The sequence below is a fragment of the Magallana gigas genome, chromosome 2 (genome assembly GCF_963853765.1).
Source record: "Magallana gigas chromosome 2, xbMagGiga1.1, whole genome shotgun sequence".
NCBI lineage: Eukaryota > Metazoa > Mollusca > Bivalvia > Ostreida > Ostreidae > Magallana > Magallana gigas.
In genome coordinates, this window is record NC_088854.1 from 1,427,033 (window position 1) to 1,446,351 (window position 19,319).

Here is a 19,319-nt window from a genome sequence, read left to right on the forward strand (position 1 = left end):
ATTGAGAGCAAAATAGAACAATAAATATTATTTACACCAAGATATGGTGTATAGGTGGAAAAAATATAGCCGTTTAAGAAAACTCAAATCGATTTATACATTTTTAATGAAAACTTCAACCTGGACACCCCTCAAATATAGTAAAGTCACGCATGAAGTTGGACGAGGGGGATAAACGTTCTGTCAGTCAAACAGTGTGTCTTCAAGGTTCTTATTTCTTCATTTAACTATTGACTTGTTGATCAATTGCATGTTTAACGATATTTTTAAATTATAACTGCAAGCATTCTATAAGTCTAACAAATTTGCTTTGCTAAACATGGTAGAAAAACCAGATCTCCGATATATTATATCCAGTTGTACATGTACTGTACAGTAGTGTTGTACAAGCATGTATTCTGTTTATGTAATTTTATGATTAAGAAATATCCACTGATAAAAATGTGATATTAAGTTTGAATATGAACTGCTTGTGAAATTTAATTTATTGAGACATGATTATAGATAAACTGAAGTCCAAGTTATTAAATCACTGATGCATCCATTGGGGTATATTTAAATGCTGTATCTTTAATTAGAATGTTACGAGTCTTGTTCAACAGAGCGAGTGCTTGCATGATCAAAAAAATTTTTTAAAAAGGCATACTCTGCTGAACTCTTACCAGCCTAAGACATAATCATGCAAATCTTACATTAGAGACAGGTAGGCGAAAATAATGAAAATGGTGCAAAACATTTGTTTGCTTTTTCTGCATCAAAAAGTGGATATATTGATAGATTTATAAGAGAAAATGGCGCTGAAGACTTTTCATTTGCCTTTTCTACATCACAGTAAGGGGATAGTCAGGTGGAAGAGAATGGTGCAAAACATGTTATTAGATAACTTACCTCTGTTGCAAGTTTGAGTACATTCATGTAGAGGTCATACTCCATGCAAAACATTGTGTAATTATTGAACTAAATTGGGGGTAAACTCTCATGTTTGTCAAATACAGATTTTAATGTGATGAAATATAATGTATGACATGTTGAATGATTGTACAAGTGACATACTTACCAATGATTAAAGTTTGTTTCCCATGTTCCCATTTGGTTGAAGATTAAGGAAAGCAATTTAGCTTCTGTACTTTTTTCCATTGTGATTCCATTGATAAGGCCTGAAACTTTATTGACTTCTAAACATGTATTCATATGGGTGTGGACAAACACCTCTTTAATTATCTATTAGTATAGAACGTTTTCACACCATGAATAAGTTTGGAATATAACACCTTGTCACACATTTGAACAAAAGATCTCAAATGTTTTATTTCCATTTTTTTTTACATGTTAAAAGCTAGAAAAAAAAAATATGCATAATCAAATGCACTTGATAGTTTATCTGAATCGGTGCATGTCAAGTCAAAATGTTTGAGGTAGATGTTTAATCTTGCATCCTTTTTCAGTATAGAGCCTTTTACAAAAATGCTGACATAGATATTCCAGATATCAGACTTGAAAATCTTGACAAAAATGTGAACAAATAAAAATGCTCTGCATAACTCTACATAATATTGGAACTAATTGTGTGCTAGCAGATTTGGGCAATGCATGTATATTGACAGTAAACATGGTAAAGTCACCAATGTCTGGCAGTTTGTTACTGAGTCAAGATGGTTTTGGAAATGGCATCATTAATACAGGTATTCATTGGGGCTCCGCTCTGCAGGCGCCCTATATTGATCAGTCTGTCCTTCTGTCTGTCCAACCATCCCTCTATCTGTCCATTCCATATCTCTTGTCCGGAGCATATCTTCTCTACCCTTAACCCCAATCTGGCTCATACTTCACCCACAGGGTGCCTTTGGGTAAAGTATGTGCAGTGACCTTGAACCATGTTTCTAAGTCAAAGCTGAAGTTCATAGCAGAATTATATGAAAAATTCTTGTCCTGAGCTTATCTTCTCTCCCCTTGGTCCAATCTGGCTCAAACTTCACTCACATAGTACCTATGGCTAAAGGGTGTGCAGTGACTTCGAATGAAGTTTGTAGGTCAAGGGTCAAGGTCATATTGGATCATGGAAAAGTTATTTTTCAGAGCATATATACTCTCCACTAAGCCCTCTTTTGCTCATACTTCACATAAATAGAGCTTTTGGGTTAATGGTGTGCAGTGATTTGTACCAAGTCAATGTGAAAGTCATTGCAGATCTCTTTATAAATAGTTTTAGACCGTAGATTATTTCCCATTCGCTTAATCTTTCTCAGGTTGTACAAAAATGCCTGTATGTAAGTGGTAATGAGATTAAATTGAAAGTTTTATGCCAGCTGGAAAATTTAAAGGTCAAGGTCAAAGCAAAATTCTCTGAAATGGTTTTCATCCTTCTGTTCATTATTTAAGGGGGGCCCTTTGAGATGGTCACCATCTCAACGTTGTCTAGTTTTATGTTATATTGTAAAAGCAAAATTACTTGTTGGGGATTGAATCTTGGTTAATTAAGTAAGTCATTTAACCCTTGTACTAATAATTGCTATGTGAAATTGGGATACATGACCACCACAACATTTTAATTAGTGGTTATGATAACTTTTCAAACTTAAAAATTATTAAATTCCCACAAAACCATTAATATCACAAGTCAACAAAATTTTATTCCCACGAAAAAGTAAAGATAGTTATGTTATAATGCCCTTTTTGCAAACTGTGTCCCTTCACTCTACCCAGACACAAAATATCTTTCCAATAAAAAGGTCATGCTACAGTTAACATCTCGCAGTCATCCTGTTTCAGACATTTTAAGGCCATGAAGTTTTTATGTGCATAAAGTGAAAGAAGAGCCAGATTAAACCATGCATGTGATAAGTACAGACCAAAATCAATAGACATTTGAGTCAGAAAAGATCCCCATTATCATTGTGTACATACATTTCAATTTTTGTCCCTGCCACATGTTCCCGCAATCACAGAATAATTGCAGTCAACTGCCCTTTAAACCACAATGATGTTGTTATTGACTTTCCATCAGTTATATATATAGCTCAAGGCAGGAAATATACAGTGTATTAAAGACATACAATCTGTAGTAAAGGGAGGCAACAATTGCTGGTTTGGATTTTTACTGCTCTCTAAGGAAGAATTTTCAGTATCAGTAAGTGACTGCTTCAAAATTTACTTCCCACTAGCAAATATATTGTTTCTAAACATACTAAATGCTGTTTAAACATTTCATAAAATTTTATTTCAAACTTTTACGGCCGGGATAGCTGAAATTTCATTCTTGTATAACTTGGGAAACTTGAAAAACATTTAAGATGCAATAGTCCTGAGTGTTAATCATCATTTGCATAATTGTGGTGTCTGGATTAGAAGACATTTATTTTGTTAAGCCAACCATCTTTTTTCATTAGCAAGTTTAACCATGACCATATATTTTTTTAACTAATATATTACAAGACATTTATTTACTTTACAATTGATTAAGTAAAACTTAATTTAAAGTGCAAGGTCAGAGTTTGAGGTCAGTTAAGGGTTAAACTCTTTGATATAGGACACAGCTAGGTCAAGTTAACTTTTCTGACTGAATTTTTATACCAGATCCTTCAATTTTAGTGCCCAAGCCCATTTAAAAATTACTTTTTGTGTTTTAATCTTTAAAACAGAGTAATGGATTCATATCAGTGTATTGAAATAAATTGATAATACATGTGTTTAGCCTTTTACCATAAATAGTGAAATGTGTTTCATTATAATTTCTATTAAAAATTCATTTCCTTTGACATGAATTTATTACTAATTCTTGTGAAGTATTTTCACAAAAAATTCTTGCCAGTGAAAATATTTGTGCCATATAGATTTATTGTTTTAAGCAATCTTTTCTTCAAATAGTAATTTACAGTTTTCTTCATTTCTTGCCACAGAATACAGGGTTGTCTCTAAAAATTGAAGTAGAAGGAAGAAATAAAAACGTAGAAGGGGGGGAGGGTCAGGGGGTCTTGCTTATAGCTACATTGTGTTGAAATGCAATAATAGACAGGTAATTAAGGCATTACAGGCGGGTGAATTCCCTGCCTGTCGGGTCTTAGAGACAACCCTGACAGAATATTTTTTGAGTTAAAGCCAGTAATTTATTCTTTTTTTAGGACCTTTTCAGACATAACCCTGTCCAATGTCAGTAATTGATTCTGCTTGTAGGACATTTTCAGACATGACCCTGTCCAAGATCTGTTGTATAGGGGCGGGGTACGTGGGGGGGCCGACCTGTACCATCATCGCGGACAAGTGTCAGGACGTCACGGTCACCGTCACTGACCTCAGCCAGGACCGCATCAACCAATGGAACTCCGACAACCTCCCCATTTACGAGGTAGATATAAGGTTGAACTTCTATACTTATTATTCCATGATGTCTTACCCAGCTTAGAGGTCAGTTTCCTGTAAAAAGCCCCTGAGCCTAAACACAGGACTTGATTGCTAGCTGCTCTGATACTGAGCAGATCTTGTTGTTATGAGAACTTGGACTTTATGATCTATGCATGTATGACAGTATAACTGGATTTTTCTGCTGGGTGCTTTTTTTGCTTAATTTGTGGTATACTGGTAATTTCAATTGCAACAAATTCAACTGCAAAATATATTCATTTAGTAATATTTTAAGGTATTACAAAAATAAAATAGCATTTGAAAAATTATATGTACCTAGTTTAGAATGAATACACAAACATTTGCTCCCACAGAAATAAAACCCACTGCAGGTAAACAGTATCAAATTTATGCATCACATAAGTGTCATATGCTAGCTTGCACTCTAAATGATTTTAATTTGAAATGAGATTCATTTTTTAGAAATATGAACTCAACTGACTTATCTATTTAGGGCAAGTTGTTGATATATTTCAGCCTGGGCTTGATGAAATTGTTCGCAGGAGAAGGAACAAGAACCTCTTCTTTTCTACTGATGTCAAAAAGGCCATTATTGAAGCTGAATTGATCTTTATATGTGTAAACACCCCGACAAAGAACTATGGGCTTGGTAAAGTGAGTACTGGATCAAATCCCCAATTATTGACTAAGGTTTACTCTAACACTTTTACTGACTAAGCATTTCTACCAAAAATCTAGACTTATTTTTCATACGATGCCATGCACATAGTTTTCCTTCATAATTTATCTTAATGCTGCTTGGTCTGATTTTTTGGCTATTTTAGTATCACATCTATAGCATACATTTTGAGAAAAAAAAACTGTAGAAGTAGCAAGTGATGAATTGTCCATTAACTGTGTGTAGGGGAGAGCTGCTGATCTGAAGTATGTTGAGTCAGCTGCCAGAATGATCGCTGAAGTGGCTAACCAGTCCAAGATTGTGGTGGAGAAAAGCACAGTGCCAGTCAAGGCAGCTGAGAGTATATCTAATATACTGAAGGCCAATCATAGAACAGGTGTCCAATATCAGGTACAATATAACAGAGTATATCTAACATACTGAAGGCCAATCATAGGACAGGTGTCCAATATCATTTACAATATAACAGAGTATATCTAACATACTGAAGGCCAATCATAGGACAGGCATCCAATATCATTTACAATATAACAGAGTATATCTAACATACTGAAGGCCAATCATAGGACAGGCGTCCAATATCATTTACAATATAACAGAGTATATCTAACATACTGAAGGCCAATCATAGGACAGGCGTCCAATATCAGGTACAATATAACAGAGTATATCTAACATACTGAAGGCCAATCATAGGACAGGCATCCAATATCATTTACAATATAACAGAGTATATCGAACATACTGAAGGCCAATCATAGGACAGGTGTCCAATATCAGGTACAATATACCACAGAGTATATCTAACATACTGAAGGCCAATCATAGGACAGGAGTCCAATATCAGGTACAATATAACAGAAATGGGGATTGAATATATAACGCTTGTTGCAAAATTCAAGGCAGCAACTGTTGAATTTTTTTCTGCTAGACAGACATATTTTTGTTAATAGCCACTTACAAAATATGGTCGCTATCTGACGCTTTGCCGATATTAAAAGCATGAGAGAGAGAGAGAGAGAGAGAGAGAGAGAGAGAGAGAGAGAGAGAGAGAGAGAGAGATTTTCAGTCTTTACTACAAAGTATGCATAAAGACACACCAAAAGAGCTTCTGTACTTCAGTACTTTGATTACTGTCAATAACTGCAGATACTTTATAGTTGTACCTGTGTATAAATGGAATGGACCTAAACTCCATTTGATATTCATCACATCTGTTGTCCTCAATAAAAAATCAATACAATCTTTATTAGCCAAGAATTGATACAGTTTAATACAATATGAAATTTACAACATGTTACTTCCGATAACAACTTTAATAATTGGGGGGGGGGGGGGGGGGGGCAAGATTGTTGTTTAAACTATTGATAATCAGATATACATTGCCATGCATAAAGGAAAAACAGAGATCCGCTATTATTATGCCCCACCTTGAAGAGGGAAGGGCATATTGCTTTGCTGATGTCTGTTGGTCGGTCTGTCAAAGTTCAAGTTCATTTTCTTTGCAGAGGTTGCACATACTGAAATGAAATTTAGTATACAAATTTATCATAAGAACGTGTAGGTTTTGGGTGAGATCTAGCAATTTTTGACAGAGTTATGCCCCTTGGACTTGGAAAAATTCCAATTAGGTATTTGCTTTCCATTCATTATCTCTGCAAAGGATAAGCAAATTAATAACTGATATATCATGAAAATATGTTTTTGATAAAGAGGTGAGTTAGAAGATTTGTGCAACCTATAATTTTTAAACGTTTTAGCTTAGACACGTCATACTTGACATTTTAATGCATCTCATTACTGATTTATGACCCCTACTGATGTTAAGTTCAAAAGGTCGATTTCATTTCCATGTATACTGCCTATAATAAAGGTTTGCACTAATGATGTATGTCCAAAGAGGAGGGGGGGGGGGGGGCATAAGTGTTTCACAAACAGCTTTTGTTGAACCATATTGCCATCTGACAAAGTAAAGCTTTGAAATCTTTCCTCTCAAGTGATATAAAGAAATACATGTACTGAAATTAATACAAACAAATAAAATACTATTGTATTGATGGCACAAAAGGCAGAAATTTAAGAAATTAATGTTTATTGTAGTAAAATAGGTGACACACAGCATTTCCAGCACTATACAATGTATATATATATTATATGTGCCATCTTTCTAGAGTAATTTTGTACAATATATGTCTTCTTCACACAGGTGCTATCTAACCCAGAATTCCTGGCAGAAGGAACAGCAGTCAGTGACCTGCTACACCCAGACCGCGTTCTGATTGGTGGAGACCAGACCAGTGAGGGGAGGGAGGCGGTGGAGTCACTGTGCTGGATCTATCAACACTGGGTCCCCAAGGAAAAAATCATCACCATGAACACCTGGTCCTCAGAGCTCTCCAAACTGGTAGGTCTGTCTGTTGATTCAGTGGTCATTTGTGTGGGAAAAATATATGTCACCTGTGTTTGATTACTGTCACACCTGTGTGATTACTTTATGTCACCTGTCTGTGATTACTCTCCCACACCTGTGTGTGATTACTCTGTGTAAACTGTATGTGATGACTGTCTGTCACCTGTGTGAGATTAAAACTATGTTATATGTGAGTGATTTCTCTATATCACCTGTGTTTGATAACTCTATATAACATGTGCATTTCCTCTTCGTCACCTGTGTGTGTTATCTCTATATCACTACTGTGCAAATACTCTGTGTCACCTGTGTGTGATTTATCTATGTCACCTATGTGTGGTGACACTATATAATACCTCTGTGACACCTGTGTGTGGTTATTCTAGGTGACTTGTGTTTGATGACTCTATGTCACCTGTTTGTGATTATCATATGACACCTGTGTGAAATTACCATATGTCACCTGTGTGTGATTACTCTATGTTACCTGTGTGTGATTACTCTATGTTACCTGTGTGTGATAACTCTGTCACCTGTGTGTGATTACTCTGTGTCACCTGTGTGTGATTACTCTATGTCACCTGTGTGTGATTACTCTATGTCACCTGTGTGTGATTACTCTATGTCACCTGTGTGTGATTACTCTATGTCACATGTGTGTGATTACTCTATGTTACCTGTTTGTGATTACTCTGTCACCTGTGTGTGATTACTCTATGTCACCTGTGTGTGATGACTCCTATTCACCTCTGTGTGGTTACTCAATTCACCTGTGTGTTATGATCTATGTCACCTGTGTGTGATAACTCTTTCACCAGTGTGTAATTATTCAATGACACAGAGTAAACACATAGGTGACATAGAGTCATGGTACACAAGTGACATAGTGAAATAACACATAGGTGACATAGAGTAATCGGACACAAGTGTCATGTAAATTCCACACATGTGACATAGTGTTATAACACACAGGTGCCATAGAGTATTACACACAGGTGACATAGTGTTATAACACACAGTTGACAGAGTAATTTCACACAGGTGACATAGAGTAATCACACACAGGTGACAGAGTAATTGCATGTGGTGATATAGAGTAATTACACACAAGTGACTAAGAGTCATTGCACACAAGTGACATAGTAATTACACAAGGGTGACATAGAGTATTCACACACAGATGTCATTGAGTCATCACACACAGGTGACAGAGTAATCACACACAGGTGACAGAGTAATCACACACAAGTAACATAGAGTAATCACACACAGGTAACATAGAGTAATCACACACAGGTAACATAGAGTAATGATACACAGGTGACAGAGTAATCACACACAGGTGTCAGAGTGTAATCACACACAGGTGACATAGAGTAATCACACACAGGTGTCAGAGTGTAATCACACACAGGTGACATTGAGTCATTACACACAGGTGACATATATTAATCGCACACACAGCGACATGAGTAATCACATACAGGTGACAGAGTGATCACGTGTCACCTATGTGTGTTATATCTATATCTCAATATATATTACAATATTATAACACCTTATTACAATATTATAACACCTTTGTGTGATTACTCTGTCACCTGTGTGTGTTTACCATAGGTCACCTGTGCATAACAAACAGATGACATAGAGTAACCACACAAGTGACATAGAATCATCACACAGGTGTCACACAGTAATCACACACAGGTGACACAAAATAATTTCACAAGTGATATGTCACTTGTGTATGATTCTTTTGTGACACCTGTGTGTGATTACTCTATATAACCTGTGTATCATTACTCTATGTCACTTGTGTGTGATTACTCTATGTCACTTGTGTGTGATGACTCTATGTCACTTGTGTGTGATGACTCCTATGTCACCTGTGTGTGATTACTCTGTATTACCTGTGTGTGATTACTCTATGTCACCTGTATGTGATTACTCTATATAACTTGTGTATCATTACTCTATGTCACCTGTGTGTGATTACTTTATATAACTTGTGTATCATTACTCTATGTCACCTGTGTGTGATTACTCTATATAACTTGTGTATCATTACTCTATGTCACCTGTGTGTGATTACTCTGTCACCTGTGTGTGATTACTCTGTCACCTGTGTGTGATTACTCTATGTCACCTGTGTGTGATTACTCTGTCACCTGTGTGTGGTTACTCTATGTCACCTGTGTGTGATTACTCTATGTCACCTGTGTGTGATTACTCTATGTCACCTGTGTGTGATTACTCTATGTTACCTGTGTGTGATTACTCTGTATTACCTTTGTGTGATTACTTTATGTCACCTGTATGTGATTTTTCTTTGACACCTTTGGTTGTCTTGTTCTGGCATTGTGCTTTAGAGAATGATTGTACCAGCAATATATTAAAATGTTATTGAGAATCTGATTAGACATTGGTTGAAGTCAGATAAATCAAAGCTGTAGTGTAAACGTAGTTGTAGTGCTGTCTGTTTTTTTACCTCCTTCCATTCTTATTTTCTGTTAATGACCCCAGTACACAAATGTACTTGTAACAAAGTCATTTTTTGTCTCTCAATTTATAACTTTATAGCTGGTTGATTTCTTGTTTCATCCATGTGTTTTGATTTTTAAAATTCTCTTAATTTAGACTGGGGTACCTAGCAGTTCATTTCTTGTTCCTGTTGTAGGCAGCCAATGCTTTCCTGGCCCAGCGGATTTCCAGTATCAACGCCATGTCGGCCATTTGCGAGATGACGGGAGCGGATGTGACGGAGGTGGCTCATGCCGTGGGGACAGATACACGGATCGGAAACAAGTTCCTGAAGGCTAGCGTGGGTGAGTACCATTACCTTAACCATACACGTTTGTGTCGATTATTATACACGGATCGAAAAAAAGTTCCTGAAGGCCAGTGTGGGTGAGTAGTATTACATTAAATGTTCACATGTGTTGAGTATTATACACAGATCAGAAACAAGTTCTTGAAGGCCAGTGTAGGAGAGTACCATTACCTTAACCATACATGTGTGTCAAGTATTGTTACAATTAACATGTATTGATGTGCAGTAAAAATTGTATTGATTACCGTATGTGAAAATATAGATACCTTTATTAAGGTAATTCTTTTTTTTCTTCATATTTTGTTGCTTCATTTTCCATACCAACAACTTTACTTGGTACCTATCATCATTTAATGTTTTTAAAAGCAATGTTATGTCAAAGGTCATTTCTTTGAGCATGAACTTTGACCTTAGACGAGGGTGTACACATCTTACAGGATTTGGTGGATTTTCAGGCTTTGGTGGAAGCTGTTTCCAGAAGGACGTGCTCAATATGGTGTACCTGTGTGAGTGTCTGAATCTACCTGAGGTGGCTGATTACTGGCAACAGGTAGGCACATCAAAAAAGCCAATAGATACCCTGTGTCAGTGTTTTGCACCCATTTGTCTTGAATAGATTCCTTATTTTACGCTAGTTCTTAATTCCTCGATTCAACCGTTTTGCATCAAATCAAGGAATCTAAAATCTTTAACACAAAATTTTTACCATATACTTTCATTTAGTTAACATCAGTTGTAAAATAAAAGCAAGGTTTTAAAATCGGTAAGAAATACTTCTCACGATTTTACACAAAAAAAATGAATTCCTAGCATTTAATCAGGAATCTACAGTAATGATATAAATGTGAGAAAATAAGAAAAAAAAACCAAAATTTTCTTGAATTTTAGAAAATAAAATTTTGATTGAAAATCATTTTAGAATGAATCATAGATGTATTTTGTATTCTTATAGTAGATAACCCTTTCAGTGATCAGTAGGTAAGAATTGGGAGAATCTGAAGAATACAGTACTCACATTGTAATTCATGAGAAACCCTCTTTGTATTCTCTTGGTTATTCATTACTGTAACTGTAAAACTTATAATGGTTGAACTCTTTCTAAGTAATATATTTACTTTGATAAGAGAACAAAAAATTGTGACCTTTTTTGTGTATATGTAGGCTTATCTGTAATATGAAACTTTTTGTGTTAATTTAAGTAACAGTATACATTTACAAGTCTCAAATTAGAGTGAAATCCTATATGAAGGTAACAGTTGTACATTCAAGTAATGAATGATGTATGTATACTTATATAGCTGTTTTTGTACCTATGACCTTCAACGTCTGTTCTATATTATGTTCTCTTCTCAACATTTAGATGTATGTGTATGCAATATCTAATACATGTATATGACTTTATCACATACATTTATTTGCAAAGATCTGTTTTGAGCTTTTGAAAGATGTTTAGATTGAGTTAATTCCATTTATATCATAAATTAGACTAAATTCCAGTACATGTATTGCATACCATTCATACCTGGATTCATGGCTCTTTTCTTGATTATTGAAATTTCAACCCTACAGTCAGAAATTTTGTTTCCGATTGATTTCGACCACACACAAGTTCGGCTATCAGTTATTTAACTGATTTTATACACACATGTTACAGCTATCAGTTATTTGATTGATTTCAATCACACTTGTACATCTATCAGATTTTTGTTTGATTTCGACCACACAAGACTGTACATCTATCGGTTTATTTTTTCAACAGAACACAAGTACATCAATCGGTTTATTTTTTCGACAGGTAATTAACATCAATGAGTATCAGAAGAGGCGCTTCGCCAACAGAATCATCGAGTGTCTGTTCAACACGGTCACCAACAAGAAAATTGCCATCTTTGGATTCTCCTTCAAAAAAGACACAGGCGACACAAGGTAAACGACAACTGTTTTTAACCAGGTTTTCCAACGGAAAAATCCGGTTATTAAAATGGTGAAAATGGCGGGTGGACAGGCGAGCGGGCGGCTGCCAAAGGGTACCCTCATTGTACAGATAACTCCTCCTACAGTTTTCAAGATAGGAAGTTCTTTTGCAGATCAATTGTACATATATCAGAGGTGTGCATAATGCTAGGATTTTGACTTCTGATAATTAATGAAAAAATACCAGCTTTTGAACTTAGTCATATTTAGGCAAAATATTGCATATAGGGTACCCTCATTGTACGGATAACTTCTCCCACAGTTTTCAAGAGCGGTAGTTGTTCTTTTGCAGATCAATTGTACATATATCAGAGGTGTGCATATTGCTAAGATTTTGATTTCTGATAATTTATGAAAATGAAAAAAATACCAGCTTTTGAACTTAGCCATATTTTGGCAAAATATTGCATATACTCCATTTCACTGTATAGGGTAGGTAGTGTTTATCAGTTCAGGGTTGACATGGATTATGGATACAATTCACATAAAAGAAAACCCGGTTTGCTGTCACATTGACATCTTTTCACTTGTCTATGTTATAAATGTACAGGTTTGCAGGTACTGAGTTGATATTGGGTGTTGCTAAGTCTTGAAATAGCTAGACCACCATTATAACAATATTTGACCATATCAAATGTTGTCCTTTAAGACCCAATACACCTTATTAAACAAAGCTATTGTTATGAAGCGTCGTTTAAAGAATTTATATCTTGAATTTCATAAACTACTTGTAGATCTTGACCATAAAGAAAGACCTTTGAATTCTTCCTTTTTCAGGGAATCTGCAGCAATTTATGTTTGCAAGTATCTCATGGATGAAGGTGCGAATATCAGAATATATGACCCAAAAGTTACGGAGAAGAAAGTTTTCAGGTAGAATTACTTTTGATGTAACATGGTTGGTCCTCACTTTACCTTTTTAAAGCAATTCACATCCACGTTGTCACTGATTATGACATACATTTTTATTTCCTTTAGTGAATTAACAAATCCATTGCTGTGTGAAGACCCAGACAGAGGTAAGGTTTCTTAGCAATCACGGTACATCTTTCTGATAAACTGCAAATGTTTTTTATTTAGCGTGTTCAATAATTGGCAGAAACATTTCTCAACAATTTAGCATGGATTTGAATTAGCATATTTCATAAATGTGCCTATTCTTATACATATGATAATGGCATTTAGTGATGCACTTAATTTAGCAGATGTGGCAGTTTTATAATTCAGAAGGAAGAAAAAAGCTCTGCAGTGTTGCTTGAATATTCAACGATAGCCATGCTTTTATGGATATTGTCAAAATCTAATCTTTGCTAATATGCATGTACCTTGCATCTCCCTATTCAGTAATTCTGTATTGAAAATATTCAAACATGCTGCATTAATTGTTGCACAGAGAAGGCTATGTTTAGATTGAATCATTTTGTGGTCTCTATTTGACAGTGAAGGAGCTGGCGACAACATACAGGGATCCTTACGAAGCCGCAGACGGAACACACGCCTTGGTCATCTGTACAGAGTGGGATCAATTCACTGTAGGTTCACTTCAGGCTATGTTGTTAGAACTTGTCTGGTATTTAGTTTGCATGGTGTAAACTGTTCCAACCTAGTAATATAATCTACATAAAATATTAAGAGTTACTGAATATTTTCCGTGTCATATTTTTAAAACAATATTTGGAGTTATTGAAATACCTGTTATTTCCATGTTATAATTTTATATCATTTAAACTTTCATGTACATGTTTATTGTGTGAAGAAAGCAAACTAAAACGACCTATAAGAGTGCCAATTATTTATTCATTTGATTATTATAACCTTAATTTATTACAGACACTAGACTACAGTAGAATTTATGAGAAAATGCTGAAGCCAGCTTTTATTTTTGACGGGCGCCTAATTCTAGACCATGAAGGTCTGATGAAGATTGGATTTCAAGTGGTGACCATTGGAAAGAAGTTACATCGGTCCAATGTGCATCGCCCTTTCTCCACCGCCTCACAGAGTTAAACCCATCCCTCACCCCTAGACACTCACACTGAACAGGACCCAGCGTTGATAAAGAGACTGCAATTTAATCCAAGTGTTCTTCATTCTGGCCACTTTGGAACATATATATTTTTGTGTCTAGTTACTATTGTCTAGTGTCTATTACTAGTAACCAGACTTCCACCCCTTTACCTTCTAAAGGTTGATTCCTCTGTTAATATTTTTACCTTAGACTCTCATTGTTTAATGATTTGTTCCTAATTTTTCCCAGCAATATCAGATATTCTGGGATTTATTTTTGTTTGTAATCGAGCTTTTTGTAAAAGACGCATACAATGAAGTAGTGTTATTTTTACAGTATTTTTTTAAAGCAATCAATTTTTGTGCAGGTTTTGCAATATTCATGAATGTTATTTAGGTTGTTGTAATGTTTTTGGAAAATTATGAAAGTGCCATTATATCCCCTCCTGGAAATCCATACATCATCTTGATGAAAGAATCATCTACATGTACATCTAAAAACTCAAAATTGTTTAACCATGAGTTTGAATGGCAACTGAAGAAGCTTCTACAGTTCATTCCTTACATGTATCAAGTCACACACAGCTTGTTGTTGTCATTGTATATCTACTGGCAAACAATACACATGCTTTAAATGTACAATGTCATTTTAGCTGCAACAGGCTTTGAAATTTTTTTTTCCTAGTTGGGGGATCAAGCTTTTTTCTTCCGACATAAAATCAAAGGCAATAAGTGTACCGAAAGGTTTTGATTATCATTGTGTAATCGAGACCAGCAGATTGTTGATGATTATCATTGTGTAATCGAGACCAGCAGATTGTTGGATCCTGTTACATGTCTGTTCATTACTTGTCTTAGCCTGGAATAGTTTATTAAACCAACTTGAAGTTTATTTTCCATAGAGAATGCATTGCTGCAATCTAAGTTATATTTTTTTTCTTCATATGAGAATTGGATTTATAAGAAAACCCAGTGATTACTGAGCTCTGCATGTGTTTATAGACTTACATGTGTTGTCTGAATGAATTGTGACCATAATTTACAGTAAACATAGAAGTGGGTGCTTCACTTAGTGGTCATTATACAGTCATGTGTTTTTGTGTCTTTTGCACTGACTTGCCCTTGTATTCAAGTGCCTGTACATGCTATAAATTATATGATTCAGACAGGGGCATATAGAATCTTTGCTCAAAATACCTGAATATAAGATCATTCAAATTGGTTAGCAATGCTTGATGGGAGAAATTTTGAGATCACTAATTAATGTTTATTTAAAGTGTTAATTAATTGTGTTCAATGATAAGTGTTTTTTATACTGGTGTGTATGTATGAGTTTCATTTATGAATATTTTCCCTGTTATGATTGATTTTGTTTGATAGATATTCATGGTACTAAGTTGTTTTTGTTGTACATTTTGATAGATCTATTATTTTAGTTTATTGAGGGACCCTTGCTACGCATGGTTTATTGTATTCTCAGCTTAAGGTGCATAATATATGAATGTCAATGGTTAGTAGCTTTTACCATTATACACGCGTTATTTTTAAGGTCTTCCGTTTCAAACGGAAGACCTTATTGTTATTCTTCGGTTTCTTTTTCCCTATTATTTTTATTCTTTTTTTTTCTTCCCATTTTTGTGCACGCGATTTCTCATAAACGGCTCAACCGATCTCCATCAAATTTTCAGATGTAATAGATAGTGGTCTGAAGTTGAGAGGAAATTTTTTGCACTGATGACGTCACATCCGTTTTGGAGATATTGAGATTTTTCTATTTTTTATATGGGTATTTTGTCTGCGGCCGTTCTCCTAAACTATAAGAGATTTTGAGCTCAAATTTCTACGGTTGGTAAACGAAAGATTGAAGTTTTGCATGATTGTTGTTTTGTATGTTTAGCACTACTGGCGCCAAAGCTCGCTATGGCTCGAAAGTTGACATTAAAAAAGCGTCGTAATTTTTTGTGCTTTTCTCTCTTTATCTCTTTTCTTGAAAATATTTTGTTAAAACATGTAATGTAAAAAAAGTTTATATTTACAAGACCTTTCTGCTGATATCAGGACAAAGGGGCTGGCCCCTCAAATAAGGGACCTAAAGGGCTCTAAAGTCTTTTACCCATAACTCTTTACCGAGGGATATTTTGTAATAAATTATAGAAGCAAATATGTTTATCTTACAAATATGAAGCCAAGCAGTGTAACGATTTTCTCATATTTTACGTAATTAGGGGTTTTTAGGGGTCAGAAGTCCAAAACTTTGAACACCTATATCTCAAAACGGAAAAATATTTTGAAATGCAGTATAAAAGAAAAGATGCCTAAAATGATGTACTTAACACCATGCAACCTAAAAAATTAGGTTCAGCGGCCCCAATAAGGAGATAAGGGACCGGCCCCTAAAACATTCTTTCTCAGATATCTCAAGAATGGTAACGAATTTCTGAACACTTGTTGAACAAAATGTCTTTATAATCAAATGACCTTTCATTTGATACCAAGAAAAAGGGGCTGGCCCCTAATATTAGGGACCTAGAGGGCTCTAAAGTCTTTTTACTATAGTTCTTTACTGAGGGATATTTGGTAATAAATTATAGAAGCAAATATGTTTATCTTACAGTTATGAAGCCAAGCAGTATAACGATTTTCTCATGTGTTACGTAATTAAGGATTTTTAGGGGTCAAAAGTCCAAAACTTTGCTCACCTATATCTCAAAAAGAAAAAATATTTTGAAATGCAGTATAAAAGAAAAGATGCTCAAAATGATGTCCTTAACAACATGCAGCCTAAAAAATTTGGTTCAGCGGCCCCAATAAGGAGATAAGGGACCTGCCCCTAAAACATTCTTTCTCAGATATCTCAAGAATGGTAACGGATTTCTGAACACTTGTTGAACAAAATGTCTTTATAATCATATGAACTTTCATTTGATACCATGAAAAAGGGGCTGGCCCCTAATATTAGGGACCTAGAGGGCTCTAAAGTCTTTTTCCTATAGTTCTTTACCGAGGGGTATTTCGTAATAGATTATAGAAGCAAATATGTTTATCTAACAGTTATGTAGCCTAACATTATAATGATTTTTCTCATGTGTTACGTAATTAAGGATTTTTAGGGGCAAAAGTCCAAAAATTTGATAACCTATACCTCAAAAAGAAAAAATATTTTGAAATGCAGTATAAAAGAAAAGATGCTCAAAATAATAAATTTTTACCTAATAACATGCAACCTTACAATTTTTGTTCAGCGGCCCCAATAAGGAGATAAGGTCCGGCCCCTAAAATATTCTTTCTGAAATATCTCAAGAACGGTGACGAATTTCTAAACACCTGAAACAAAATAGTATCAGGCACTTAAAATGAAGATCCTCTTTTCCTGTTTTAAATCATGTATAGCTGTTAAATAGCAAAATCAAGATCGAACATAAATCTCCATTTCTAAAATCAGACGGAAGACCTCCTCGTTGCTCGCAACGAGATCGTGTCTAGTTACATAATATTTTCCTTAATACCCAGTACAGGTACCAGTATGTATGTCTTTTCATACAGGTATGGTTATACATTGGAATTGTACACTGTAGTTTAGGGACCAAATATACCTTAAAATAACAAATCTCATATTACTTGTAAAAGATATTTCTTGATTTGCAAGCAAGTAGGATTTTTTACATTCTTTTAAATTATTACGTTCACGATATGTAAACTTTTTTCAATGACACATTTTTTTTTCTACCATAAACTGTCTCTAATATACATGTACAAAAATTAGTAGCTGCATATTAATGAATATGTTTTTATTATACATATGAATTTCATTTAAAGAAAACTTGGCAATTTCATAATTAAGCATTGATTCAGCAGGTCCTCATTACAAATGTAAGTGATATTTTTTGGACATTCTTTAAATATGTGCGCTTTGCTTGCCTTAGAACAAACTCTGAATTATTAAACATGCTTTTATTGTTTTGATTTAAAAACAAATTGTTTGCATTTTGTAATGATTTGTATTCATCTTATTTTTGTAAACAACCTTAAACTGTTGTCTTTGTACTGAGAAAAAAAAAGGTTGTATTGAAAACAAGGGAGTTAATGTAATTCAATAGAATGCAGGTTACACTTGGTTATTTGCTTATTACTCTAGTATAATTTTATTAGAATTAAAGAGTATTAATTTTGTATTAAGTTATCCACTACACAATTTTCTTGGACATGTATTTGTACCATACCTTATGTTTAGTTTTTTTTTTTGTTTTTTGTTTTGGGAGGGGGGGTTGTATCAGCCTTTCCCGTATTTTACATATATAATTGGGCACCAGACATCAGTATTCATATGTCCCCAGGTTTACATCAGATTTTTACATGGTGGTCCTGTTAAACTACTTCTCGATGTATGCATTTGGAACCTGATCTAGGTACAAATTTCCACAAGAATACCAATGTTATACTACAGTTGAACTTCAGTATCTCGAACACCGATATTTCGAATACAATGGATATGTCGAACTGATTTGTAAGTCCCAACCACTTAAACTTTAAGAAATTTACCCTCGATATCTCGAATACTTGGATATCTCGAAGTTTTTAACCTCTCCAATCTAGTTGGAGATAACGAGGTTTGACTGTATATGTTCTGATTTCTCAAACAGCTTTGATCAATTTAAAATCTTTTTTGTGATAGTTATACAGAGTTTTAAAATGATCAGGTTTAATGACAGGTTTACCATGTTAGCTTTTGTACAAACCATTTGATCTAAAATGTGATACTCTTATGTAGATGCGTATTTTCTACTAATAAAATTTATCAGCAATTAGAGTTTGTCTACCAGTTATTGATACATGAAAGAAAACTTATCATAATTGGATCAACAATTTTTGTAGCTTTCTTTGAGGTTTGATATATTTTTTTCATTTTTAACCAAAATAACCAGTACCTTTTCCCAAGACAACAGTACTATACTTAGAAAGTACTGCTGTGTCCGACACATGTCCGTGCATTTATTTTACATGTACATGTATCAAGATCAATTCTTGAATAGGACTTCATAGAATGAACGACAACAAAA

At 34.6% G+C, this 19,319-nt stretch overlaps 1 protein-coding gene across 4 annotated transcripts; it reads left to right on the top strand.

The window, feature by feature from the left end:
- Positions 1 to 71: 71 nt before the first annotated feature.
- Positions 72 to 15,422, top strand: LOC105320318 (UDP-glucose 6-dehydrogenase). 4 transcript variants are annotated; one of them, XM_066074437.1, is made up of 13 exons: positions 72 to 207; positions 4,171 to 4,342; positions 4,876 to 5,013; positions 5,264 to 5,414; positions 5,675 to 5,688; positions 7,245 to 7,442; positions 10,129 to 10,276; positions 10,719 to 10,831; positions 12,077 to 12,207; positions 13,033 to 13,128; positions 13,234 to 13,274; positions 13,696 to 13,787; positions 14,086 to 15,422. In XM_066074437.1, the coding sequence occupies exons 2-13, from the start codon at positions 4,184 to 4,186 to the stop codon at positions 14,260 to 14,262; spliced, it is 1,458 nt and encodes a 485-aa protein (XP_065930509.1). In that variant the 5' UTR covers positions 72 to 207; positions 4,171 to 4,183; the 3' UTR covers positions 14,263 to 15,422. The 4 variants fall into 4 exon arrangements, with proteins under 4 accessions (XP_065930509.1, XP_011416522.1, XP_034300400.1 ...); XM_011418220.4 differs by lacking the exon at positions 5,675 to 5,688 and having other exon boundaries at positions 5,264 to 5,428; XM_034444509.2 differs by lacking the exon at positions 5,675 to 5,688 and having other exon boundaries at positions 73 to 207; positions 5,264 to 5,428; positions 10,737 to 10,831.
- Positions 15,423 to 19,319: the final 3,897 nt, after the last annotated feature.

Bases quoted from the DNA above. Each gene is read 5' to 3' on its own strand.
- LOC105320318 (XM_011418220.4), top strand. From the start codon at position 4,184: ATGACCCTGTCCAAGATCTGTTGTATAGGGGCGGGGTACGTGGGGGGG. The intron at 10,277-10,718 runs GTGAGTACCATT...CACATCTTACAG, and splicing joins GTTCCTGAAGGCTAGCGTGG to GATTTGGTGGATTTTCAGGC. The intron at 13,788-14,085 runs GTAGGTTCACTT...AATTTATTACAG, and splicing joins CAGAGTGGGATCAATTCACT to ACACTAGACTACAGTAGAAT.